The sequence below is a fragment of the Eleutherodactylus coqui genome, chromosome 6 (genome assembly GCF_035609145.1).
Source record: "Eleutherodactylus coqui strain aEleCoq1 chromosome 6, aEleCoq1.hap1, whole genome shotgun sequence".
Taxonomy (NCBI): Eukaryota; Metazoa; Chordata; class Amphibia; order Anura; family Eleutherodactylidae; genus Eleutherodactylus; species Eleutherodactylus coqui.
The window spans coordinates 130,528,644-130,540,558 of NC_089842.1; the positions used below are offsets into that span (position 1 = coordinate 130,528,644).

At 44.6% G+C, this 11,915-nt stretch overlaps 1 protein-coding gene across 5 annotated transcripts in view; it reads left to right on the plus strand.

Moving 5' to 3' along the window:
* STON2 (stonin 2) overlaps positions 1–8,792 on the plus strand; it is a 71,152-nt gene extending 62,360 nt beyond the window's left edge. For all 5 annotated transcript variants that reach the window (XM_066607601.1, XM_066607602.1, XM_066607600.1 and 2 more), the window contains 3 exons: positions 135–1,949; positions 2,307–2,509; positions 2,706–8,792. In XM_066607601.1, the coding sequence (XP_066463698.1) occupies positions 135–1,949; positions 2,307–2,509; positions 2,706–2,789 (2,102 nt within the window). In that variant the 3' untranslated portion in view covers positions 2,790–8,792. The remainder of the gene's footprint in view (positions 1–134; positions 1,950–2,306; positions 2,510–2,705) is intronic.
* The last annotated feature ends 3,123 nt before the right edge of the window (positions 8,793–11,915 follow it).

An 11,915-nucleotide genomic window follows, 5' to 3' on the forward strand; every position in this document is an offset into this window, starting at 1 on the left:
GACTGCTCCCTGCTGTTTTACCTTTCTTACATAAGCTTTGAGATCCTCTAAACTATTTTTTCCCCCTTGTGCCTCTAGGATGTTTTGGCTCTTCACAGCAATATTAACAATCACATTGTCTTTTCCTCTTCCAGATAACTCATCTTTCCAGGAAGATGAAAACCTAGATATGGAATCTCTCAACTGGTCTGGCACAGTAAATGGTCACCCGGAGCCATGCACAAGGACTCGGTTCCCCAGTTGGGTCACATTTGAAGAAGAGAATGTAGCAACCACTCCTAAAGACTCTCCCCACAAACCAACAGAGAGTCCACAATCTCCCTCCACCTCTGACAGAAACTTTAATAGTGTCAGATCCTTTAAAAAAAGAGAGCGACCTAAGAGCTCACTGGTTGATCTCTCCAGGACTCAGAGACTTGACTTTTCGACATTGCACAGACAACTCTCATTAAATTCCACTCCTACCAAGGCACCCAATCCATTCTTTGATGAGGGTTTGAAGGATGTTCAGCCTTCCCCAATTAATCCCTTTAGCTCCTTCTTTGAGGAGCAAGAGAGACGCTCTGAACGCTCTTCAGTATCCAGTGGGCCAGGGTCAAGCCAAAGAAATTCCATCTCTATTCTTGCGGAAGAACTTGATACGGAACAGTTTGAAGATTACCGGAAGAAGGTCTTACAAGCAGATGTGGTAGAACAACTGAAGCAGATTCAAATTGAGGACCCAGATTCCCCTGGTAGCCCTTCTCTACCTGACGACCCCTTGAAATATGATGAGCCCATCAGTCCTTCTTTAACATTTACCAAGCCTCAGCCAAAGGAAGGATGGCCAATGCTGTTAAGAATACCAGAGAAGAAAAACATTATGTCCTCTAGACACTGGGGTCCCATCTATGTGAAGGTCACAGAAGCTGGATTTTTACAGCTCTTCTATGAGAAGGGTTTGGAAAAGCCATTTAGAGAATTTAAACTGGAGGTCAACCATGAAATCTCAGATCCTAAACTGCAAAACTATGATGAGAGTGGAAGGATTCATACCATTCGTATCGACCGGGTATTATACAGGGAGAAACGCAAGTATCAGCCGATGCCGCTTGTCACTCACATGGGAGAGAGGGAACAGGTGATAAAGCTGGGAACAATTGACTATTTGGACTTTATAAGTTTCATTTCAACCATTCAAGATGTTTTGTTCCATCTCACAGCCATAGTGGACCTCAGCACCATCCACCAGAATTACATTGAAGAGGAGATCACTGTTGATGTCAGAGATGAGTTCAGAGGAATTCTGTCCAAGGGGGACAACGAGCTTCTTCAACACTCTGTAACCACACATGTCCATGTTCTCAGTTTCATCTCGGGGATGGAGGACTGCAGAATAGGACTCAATGATGTCCTCATTAAGGGCAATGAAGTTGTCTCCAGGCATGATATTATGCCAACTACAACCACCAAGTGGGTGAGACTACATGACTGCCAGTTCCATTCATCGGTAGATGAAGAGGCATTCCACAACTCCAGAATCATTGTATGCACCCCACTTGATGCCTGCAGGTTTGAATTAATGAGGTTCCGGACTGTATTTTCTGAAAAGACTTTGCCGTTCACTCTCAGAACTATGGCCTGTGTTCGTGGAGCAGAGGTTGAGCTGCAGAGCTGGGTGGTTGGGTCCACTGGATTCTCTTCTAACAGAGACAGTCTATCCCAGGTTCCGTGTGAAAATGTTATTATTCGACATCCGGTGCCACCAGAATGGGTAAACTATTTTCGAAGAGACAGTGTACTTGGTGAGAGGTCATTGAAGGCCAAGGTCAATAGGGAAGCCAGTTTTGGTTCCCCTAGCTTCTCTGGTTCAGAGCCAGCCATGAGAGTTACACTGGGAACTGCAAAATATGAACACGCGTATAATGCCATAGTATGGAGGATAAGCAAACTTCCTGATAAGAACTCAGGTGAGAAGAGCTGTCCATCACACACTGACAGTATTTCATATTAAGTCACCAAAATCTTAAAACACAGCCCTTAGTTTTGATTCCTCTGTGTTTAGTGGTAAGCTACAGTTCAGACAGTATAGCTAGATTGCTTTCAAAGTTGGTGGCTCTCAGGAGTTGGTACCACTCTAGATTAGGGATGATTGGTATTTAATAAAATGTCTCTTTAGCTAAAGAGAAATCTATATATATATATATATATATATATATATATATATATATATATATATAATTTTTTGGACTATAGCTTTACTGAGCCACTTGTTACATCTCATCTATAAGTCTCAACAATGTCTAAAGATGTTTCTTCTCTCTTAGGACGGGGTCACCCCCACTGCTTCTACTGCCATCTGGACTTGGGCTCAGACAGGGAAGTCCCCACAATCTTCTCCAAGTACGTGGAGGTGGAATTTTCTATGCCTGCAACATCTGCCTCAAAAACAGTGGTGCGCTCCATCTCAGTAGAGGAGAGAACGCAACTCAAGAAGTGGGTGAACTACTCCGCCCATTACTACTACAAGGTGAGAATGGTGGAAATTGTAAGACTATTACGTTATGTGGCTATTATTGGCTGAGCATTTATAAAAATCTGATCCAATCTACAGATATATTAATGAAGACCTATATGTTGGGGTTTGTGTACTCGGGCTCTGATTTGGTAATTCCCTTCTACCACATGGTCGTGGGCTTATGCTATTCTTCTTTTTCTCTGGTCAGGTGGAAATTGAGCAGAAGAAGACTCTGAACCCTGATGCGGAGGATGAGAATGTAGAAAATCCTGCTGAATGTGTTGCCCAGTAAATGTCCAGAGAACCGAAGTGAATCAGTTACTACAGCCTAAATGATGGCAGAAGACTGACACTAGGTGCTCCACATGTGCCAGTGTCCAGCTCCCACAGGAGGTGATAAGGAGCTGTGGGATGGACTCTTAGAATGTTATATCTTAACTGGCTGCTGATTGTTGGACGTTAACACCAAAGTGACTTCAGTCATATTAGAAGTTGTGACTGCACTAGATAAGGAAACAGCAGAAAGCCCTTATAGAGGACCAAGAGCAGGGAAGACTCGGAGAGTTACATCATGGAGCATAGAATTGCACAATCTGTCTGTACATCTCCTCCTTCCATTGACCATCCACTGAGACTGGACTTAAAATCTTGGGGGATGGACACTCGAGTCACAATGAGCAAAATCCACATTTCAGTGTTCATTAAATGGACCAGGAGCCAGATGTTCAATTGTGTTACATAGCAAAAGTTAAAATAACAATTGGAAAGGGGTTATCGCAGGGGCCATGCGAATAATGGGGAAATCTGAATACTGGAGACTTGTCAATATTGGAGACAGATGAAATCTCAGTAGACTCAGTGTCCAAAGGAGTGGGATGCTGGGTGCAAGATTGATCAGGGAATGGTCATTAGTGCAGTTCCCAGGGAGTGTCCTCAGTTACATGGCTACTGTGCTTATAATCTACAGGGGCAGTATTCTTTTACTTTGTGTAGTTATGGCTCTGTTCACATATGGATTCATGTGTGTTCATGATCTCCTTTTCTTTTTCCGTCATGGCAGTAAGAAAACAGAATCCCTGCAGCGAAGGAATCTGTCCCGTGGCAGACCTGAACGGTGCAGGACAGACCCAACTGACTGTAATGGGATCCGTCCGGCTTTTGTCATGCTCTCTGGCATCTTCCTGTAGCGTAATAGTGCAGCATGCCGAGTTATTTCTTCTGGGTTTTGGGGCGGATCTGCACCAATGGAGCCTTCGATGTAGATGTGAACAGGGCCTATCCTGTCCACTGCCGGTTTTTTCATTGTGGCTCCAGTCACATCCAGCTGTTAGATTATTTTATACATCTAAATCTGCACTAAAAAAATCTGTTAGTTGCCCATGAAAACTGTGTGCTTTATCTACTCAGAAAAAGCTGACCCAATAGGTCAGCTTTGACTGTGCAACTGTAGCCCAACCTCTCACAATGCACTGCTTTCTAGTGACAGGAAGCTAGCAGAATTGTAAATACAGCTCTGGATGTAACCAGAGTGTATAACAGGATGTAACTTAGGAGCACTACCTTTCATTACTATGACAGTGGAAATGTTTCTTCTGGATTCTCCTTCCTTCTCTGCTTATGGCGCATTTCATGATTTCCTCTTGATACACTTTACTTTCCTTCCCGGTTTGGTTCCAGCATTTCTGTTATGTAATTATGAATTTGCACTGACAGATGTCGATCTCCACCTTCAATGTCCACCGTGCCTGTAGTCCCGGGCGGTTGAGGATGGAGGCTGTCTCTGTGACACTAGATATATTGCACTGTGGAGAACTACGGTCTGGATGTCATCTGATGGGCGTTTTTTAACCTCTACGTCTTTATCTGCTGGAGAGATTTACATTGGTGGTTGAGGATGGACACCACAATGCAGTTGCTCTGGCATGTTAGGGGCCTGGCTATAATCAAGGCATTTTCTTCATATTTTGTCATTTATCTCTTCCTCTGTCAGAGGAACCCCTCACTATCTACAAGGTCAGAAGCAGATCAGCCTGGACATTACACATCGTCCCATCCAGCAGGTCTGTACCCCATTCTCAGTCCGCCCACACTAACAGATACAACCATAGAATGGTAGAGTTGGAAAGGACCTCCAGGGTCATCGGGTCCAACCCCCTGCTCAGTGCAGGATTTACATAGAATGGTAGAGTTGGAAGGGACCTACAGGGTCATCGGGTCCAACCCTCTGCTTAGTGCAGGATTTACATAGAATGGTACAGTTGGAAGGGACCTCCAGGGTCATCGGGTCCAACCCTCTGCTCAGTGCAGGATTTACATAGAATGGTAGAGTTGGAAGGGACCTCCAGGCTCATCAGGTCCAACCCCCTGCTCAGTGCAGGATTTACATAGAATGGTACAGTTGGAAGGGACCTCCAGGGTCATCGGGTCTAACCCCCTGCTCAGTGCAGGATTCACTAACTCATCCCAGAGATTTGATCATCTGTAAACTTATCAAAAAGTAAAGTAATCAGTATCTTCACTTTTAATCTCTTAAGGACCAGAGTGTTTTGGCCTAAAGAACCAGACACTTTTTTTTAGGGATTTTACCAATGCGGTGGTTTTTACTGCCCTATATTTTTATTTTTCTTCAGCTGCCACATAATATTTTTATTTGACTCTGTATTACTTTAAAAAAAAAATTTTTAACTTTTTTGTAACCATATTTTTTTTACCATCTATGTCCCCTATGTCATCATGAAAGACTTCTGGGGGTCATTCACATTGTATTTCTTTTTTTATCTAATTTCACACTTTTCCACTGAAGCTGTGGCATCCATTGGAGTCCCAGTTACAGGGAAAACATCTCCCTGTAGTGTAAATAGTCACTAACAGAGCTGATCAGAGACCCTGCAGCTTTGCTGTGGCAGGTGGCACCCGGTGGTCACGTGATCGTCGGTTCACATACTGGACTTAGCGCCCACTTTCACTCATTGGGTACTATGTAGACTGGAAAGGAGAAGGCAGAAGTGGTTAATAAAATGCTTATCCTTCTCTAGGTTCTCGGCTGTGTCTGACATTCGAGGACCTGACCTGCTACTTGATTGAAGGAGCAGAGGAGTTAATCCCACGCCGTATTTTTGCTATCGGCTGGGATTAAAGCCCAGAACCAAGCACCGTATATTTACCATTCTTGGTCTTTAAGGGGTTAAGGGAAGCTGCATGTTTATTGGATGACTCCCTTCATGTACACTGCTCTGCTTATAAACCTCATAGTCCCATTGACTTCATGCATGTGCGCTGTTTCCTACTGGCATATCGGTGTGACATCATGACACCCAGTTGGAATGCAGCTTTCTAACTGAGGTAAGAACATGACTGCTGAGATGCTTAACTTTTTGACCATATACAGTACTGTGTGAAAGTTTTAGGCAGGTGTGGAAAAAATTCTGCAAAGTAAGGATGCTTTCAAAAATAGAAGTGTAAATTGTATTGTTAATTAACAAAAATAAATTAAGTGAATGAACTAAATGGAAATCAAATCCGTATTTAGTGTGACCACCCTTTGCCTTCAAAACAACATCAGTTCTTCTATGGAAAGCTTGCACATAGTTTCTGAAAGAACTCAGCAGGGAGGTTGTTCCAAACATCTTGGAGAGCTAACCACAGATTTTCTGTGGATGTAGGCTTGCTCAAATCCTTCTGTCTCTTCTTTTAATCTCAGACAGACTGGACGGTGTACAGATCGGGGCTCTGTGGGGGCCATATCATCACTTTCAGGACTCCTTGTTCTTTATGCAGAAGATAGTTCCTAATGACATTGGCTGTTTGCTTGGGTCGTTGTCCTGCTGAATACATTTGGTGCCAACCAGACATGTCCCTGATGATATTACATTATGGATAAGTATCAGCCTGTATTTCTCAGCATTGAGGACACCATTAATCCTGACCAAATCCCCAACTCCATTTGGTGAAATGCAGCCCCAAACTTGTAAAGAACCTCCACGATGCTTCACTGCTGCCTGCAGACACTCATTATTGTACGGCTCTCCAGCCCTTCTGCGAACAAACTGCCTTAAGTTACAGCCAATTTTTTTCACGTTCTGACTCCTCAGTCCAGAGCACCTGCTGACATTTTTCTACACCCCAGATCCTGTGTTTTTGCACATAGTTGGGTCACTTGGTCTTGAAGGTATGACTTACTGGCATCCATTTTTCCATGAAGAGCACTTCTGACCATACTTCTTCGGACAATAGATGGGTGTACCTGGCTCTGATGGTTCCTGTCAGTTCTGAGCTGATGGCACTGCTGGATATCATCCAATATCAAAGGGAAGCATAATGTGTCTTTCATGTGCTGCACTAAATTTCCTAGTCCAACCACTGTATCTACAGTCCTCAATGTTGCCTGTTTCTTTGTCCTTCTGCAAAAGAGCTTGAATCCCCAGTCTGCTTTGAAATCTTTGCCTGGGAGAAACCTTGCTGACACAGTATAACTACCTTGTCTCTTGTTGCTGTGCTCAGTCTTGCCATGGTGTATGAGCTGTGACATGAAACTGTCTTCCACAACCTCACATTTGTAGCAGAGTTGGTCTGTTCCTCGCCCAGTTTTGAGCCTCCTACAGAGCAGCTTCAGTTAATCACTGCATGATGTTAATTTCAACCTACATATGAAAATGATGATCGTTATCACTTGTTTGGTATAATTCGTTAAGGCCCATTTACACGGAGCGATGATCGCTCATAGTTTGAGTGACAGTTTTGAGTGATCATCTTTGCATAGCTCTAAATAGCTAATTAGCTGCTTAATAGTTATGCAGGCTGAGCGGGATATCACCGCGATGGCTAGGAGAACAATGCAGCTATTTTGAAAATGCAAACAGCTGCATTGTTCACGGCGCTTTCAGCTAGTGTCCCGCTGAAAACGGCCAGTGGGATACCAGCTGAAAGAATGCTATCCGCACCACCTGCTGAGATATCAGCGTGCGGTACTGATAAGGCTCATTGCTCATTTCTAGCTGGCTAGAAATGAGTGATGAACGAACCGTGCATGAACAGTTCACGATGGCCGCACGTTTAGACGCAACGATTATCGCTTAAAAGACGGCTTTTGAGCGAATTTTGAGCAATAATCATTGTGTCTAAATGGGCTTTTAATCATAAACCTGATTAGAATCCTACAAAATCCATGACCACTGCAAGCGTACCTACAAGAACAGATGCTGTTTTGAAGGTAAAGGGTGATCACGTCAAATATTGACATTTCTCTTTTTGAAAGTATTCTTAATTTGCAGCATTTTTTTCACATCTGCCTAAAACTTTTGCATAGCATATAATATATAAAATGAACATTTGTACATGATACTCACCAAATAAATACACAAACCATAATAAACGTTTGCTGGCTGGGGGGTCAGTTACTGCTTGACTAACCATAAGTCAGTCCTAGATTGTAGAATTCACTTGCTAAGCTATAAAACACCTCTGTCTTGGAAGCAAAATGCCAGCTGAAGGACACCCCACAGCCAAGTCCCCCTTCACACTTCTTTCTTAAGACCAACCACCGGCTGTGACTTGAACATTGATGGAATAAAAGGTTAATGTACTGAAAGAGAAAACCTTATAAGCCAAGTGCGAACAGCCCAAACTGCTTTACAGCTTAAACAAAAGGGAGGGGTGGCACAAAGCTGACTCCAGAGGGGTCCCACAGGAAAGAGGAAGAGCAGAGAGTGCTTCCTTATATAATAGCAGTACAAAAGAGGAGGGGGCTTATACTTTCAACACTAGTGGGACAAACCGATGCACCAAAATTAAGGGGGAAAGGACATGCAATCCCAAAAAATTGCAGGTACTCATTGTGTGCTGCAGGAGGTAGGAAGTGGGGGTGGGAACGATCTCCAGCAGTTAGGGTACACTTGCTATGCGGTCCTGCACATTACAGAAAGAAGCTACGTAACTGGAAGTGACAATGTCCAGTGACCCTGACATTGATCCGCTAAAGCACAAGGACAGGAGGTGTTGTCATGGGGAAAAAGAACTTTACTTTCGCATAACTAAACACACAAATGCACATAAGGGGTTTTAACCCCTTAAAGACGACACTTTTCTGTGATTTTATGCATGTGGTGGCTTTGTATGGCCCTATTTGTTTTTTCTTGGGTACCTAAATTATCTTTGCTGCGTTATTTCTTCATGACATATTGGGCAATTTTTAATACCTTTTTATCACTGAAATTTTTTTCCTGTTTGTTTTTTTTTGTTGTTTTTTGTTTTATTAGGGCTCATGTGTAAAAAATTGAATAAAAATATATAAAATAAACTATAATTTTTTTTTTATTAGTACATTAAGGCCTCCTTCCCACGAACGGATTTCCGCCGCGTAATTCGCGGCGAAAATCCGCTGCGTTGCACGCAGCTATTAGGTTCTATTGAACCTAATAGCTCCATGCTCACGATGCGTAATTCCACCGCGGAATTACGCACCACGATTTCTCCCGTCCTCACCCGCAGCATGCTCTATTTTCTGCGGGTGAGGACGGGCTGTACGCACTGACGGCTTCCATTGCAGTCAATGGAAGCCGTCCATTCACGCTATCTCCCGCTGTAACCAGCGGGAGATAGCGTGAAAAAACGCTTTCCCGCCCACCGCCGAGCGTCATATGACGCCAAATGACGCGGTCCGGCCGCGTCACGTGACACGGCTGGTGACGCGAGAGCGGTGGGCGGTGACGAGCGGTGACGAGCGGTGACGCGGCGGTGGTGGGCGGGGAAGCGATTTCACGCTATCTCCCGCAGGTAAGTATAGGGGCTCTGGGGGGCGCCGTGACGGGCTTCACAGCGGAATATTACGCTGCGGAGCCCGTCACGCTCGTGGGAAGGAGGCCTATGGCTAAAATAAAGCACAGAAGAATGGGTTCCCCATTTTGTTTTTGACAAATTTGATATATAATTTGTATAGCCTCTGATGACAGAGTGGGCATGGCAACAGTTTAGGTTGGTGTGGGCATCCGATTTAAAAAAAAAAATGTTTGTAATTCTATTTTTTTACGTACTTGTGTATATTTTTTAACCTACCCATGTTTTCCCGAAAATTTTACCCTGTCTTATATTAATTTTTGCCCCAAAAGAGGTGCTAGGTCTTATTTTTGGGGGATGTCTTATTATACTTAGCAGGCTCGGGCCGGGTCCTCCCACTACTCTCCAGAGCTCTGATGCGCTGAGCTGCGGCATTGGTTGGCCAATTCATAAATCCTGCCTCCATACGCGATGGCTGTGATTGGTTCTTTGACCGCTGCTTAGTCAATCAATGCAGCATTTTATGATCCAATGACAGCCATCGCATTGGTTCATTAAGCATTGCATTGATTGGAAAATCATAAATGAATGATTAAAAAAGTTTAAAAAAAAAAAAAAGAACTCGTCTATCAGTCACTCAAACGCGTCCTCCGGCTGGCTCCCCCACACTGCTATCCAGCACTTTCAGTAGGCGGGAATTTAAAAATCTCTGCCTCCTGAAAGGGCTGTGCTGATTGGCTGAGCGCTCAGCCAATTACAGATAGTGCTTAGCTATTCATTCATGAATAGCTAAGCTAGTGCTACTAATGAATGAATAGCTAAGCACTATCTGTAATTGGCTGAGCGCTCAGCCAATCAGCACAGGCCTTTTAGGAGGCAAGGATTTTTAAATCCCCTGGCTGCTGAAAGTGCTGGATAGCGGTGTCGGGGAGCCAGCTGGAGAACGCATGTGAGCGGCGGAGAAGTGAGTACTTTTTTTAAAACTTTTTTAACGACTTATTGATGATTTTCAGGGAAGGACTTACATTTCAAGCTCTTACCCGAAAATCATACTGCCGGGTTTGCCAAAAACCACTGCTTTCAATGGGACCGGCAGCAGCGCCGATCCCATTGAAAGCAATGAGATAGCATGCTGTGACAGCTGTGGCAGAAGTCTGCGGTATTCTCCATATCTTTTAAATGGGGCTAGCACTGCTGCAGCTGGCCCCATTGGAAAGACTGGTGATATCGCGGTCTCATTCCGGTGTCTTTCTTGCGCTGCGGGGCGAGTGTTTTCATTTGCTCTCGCAGCGCAAGATGGAAAATATCGCCAGTGGGTGTCACCCCTTACAGTTTTCAACTGTAAATGAAGCATCCATAGGAGCCCAAGTTACAGGGAAAACCTTTCCCTATTGTGACAATGGTCACTGGCAGATCTGATCTGGGTCTAAGACCCAGCAGCTCTATCCTGCCAGGATCACTAGCTCCAATAGAGAAAAGGGAATTACTGCTTCTATTTACTAGATTGTGCTTATTCTCCTCTTTTCCAGCCTCACTGAGCGCTGTGTATGCTTAAAAAAGTGAAGACAAGAGCACTTCTAAGGCCTCCTTCCCACGGACGGATTTCCGCCGCGTTGCCAGCAGCTATTTCCTGAACCCAATAGCTCACGGTGCGGAATTCCATCGCGGAATTCCGCACCGTGAAATCTCCCGTCCTCACCCGCGGCATGCTCTATTTGCCACGGGTGTACGCGTGGACGGCTTCCATTGCAGTCAATGGAAGCCGTCCGTTCACGCTATCTTCCGCTGTAGCACAGTAGAAGATAGTGTGAAATCGCCTCTCCGCCTATCGCCGCTGCGTCATATGACGCGGCCGGCGCGTCATGTGACGCTGTGGGCGTGTCTTGTGACGTGGCCGGCGCGTCACGCTAAAGCGTCATGCGGGACCCAGGACGCTGGATCCGCTGGTAAGTATGGGGTCTCTGGGGGGCGCCGTGACGGGCTTCGCCGCGGAATATTCCGCAGCGGAGCCCGTCACGGCCGTGTGCAGCCGGCCTAAATCACTTTTGTCTTCTCCCCAAGGTCCTCGTCTGTCTCCGACAGCTGAGCACCCAACCTGTTGCTGCTAGATTGCAGGAGCAAGAGATTTAAACTTGCGTCATATATCTACAATGGCGTGGGTTTAAAGTACTGGACCAAGTGCCATATATTTATCAAGTTAATCTAGATCTACTTTGTTTTTGCTATATAAGAATATTTATATTGTGTATAGATTCCACAGCTCTAAACACAATATATCACTCCCATCGTCCTTGTCCCCACAAGCAGGGAGATAGGCATACAGTATAGCAGAAATTGCAAAAGTCATCCTGCTCTCTGTCGCCATCATGTGGTAAGATCGGTCTACAGTAAATATTGTTGATGTATCCTGCTCTCTGCTGCCACCCTGTGGTAGGCTAGGTTTGCAGCAGATTTTGTAGACTGCATTCTGCTCTGACAAAGATCCTGTGGCCAGAGGACACTGCAGGATCTCTCAGGAGGAATATTCTGCAGCATCTTCCAGCAGATAAAGAATGGACCATTTTATTTTTTTCCCTTGTTTTTATTATCTCCGTGGTGGAAAGCAAACACTAATTGCTCTACTTTATACAAACTCAATTAAGAGTTA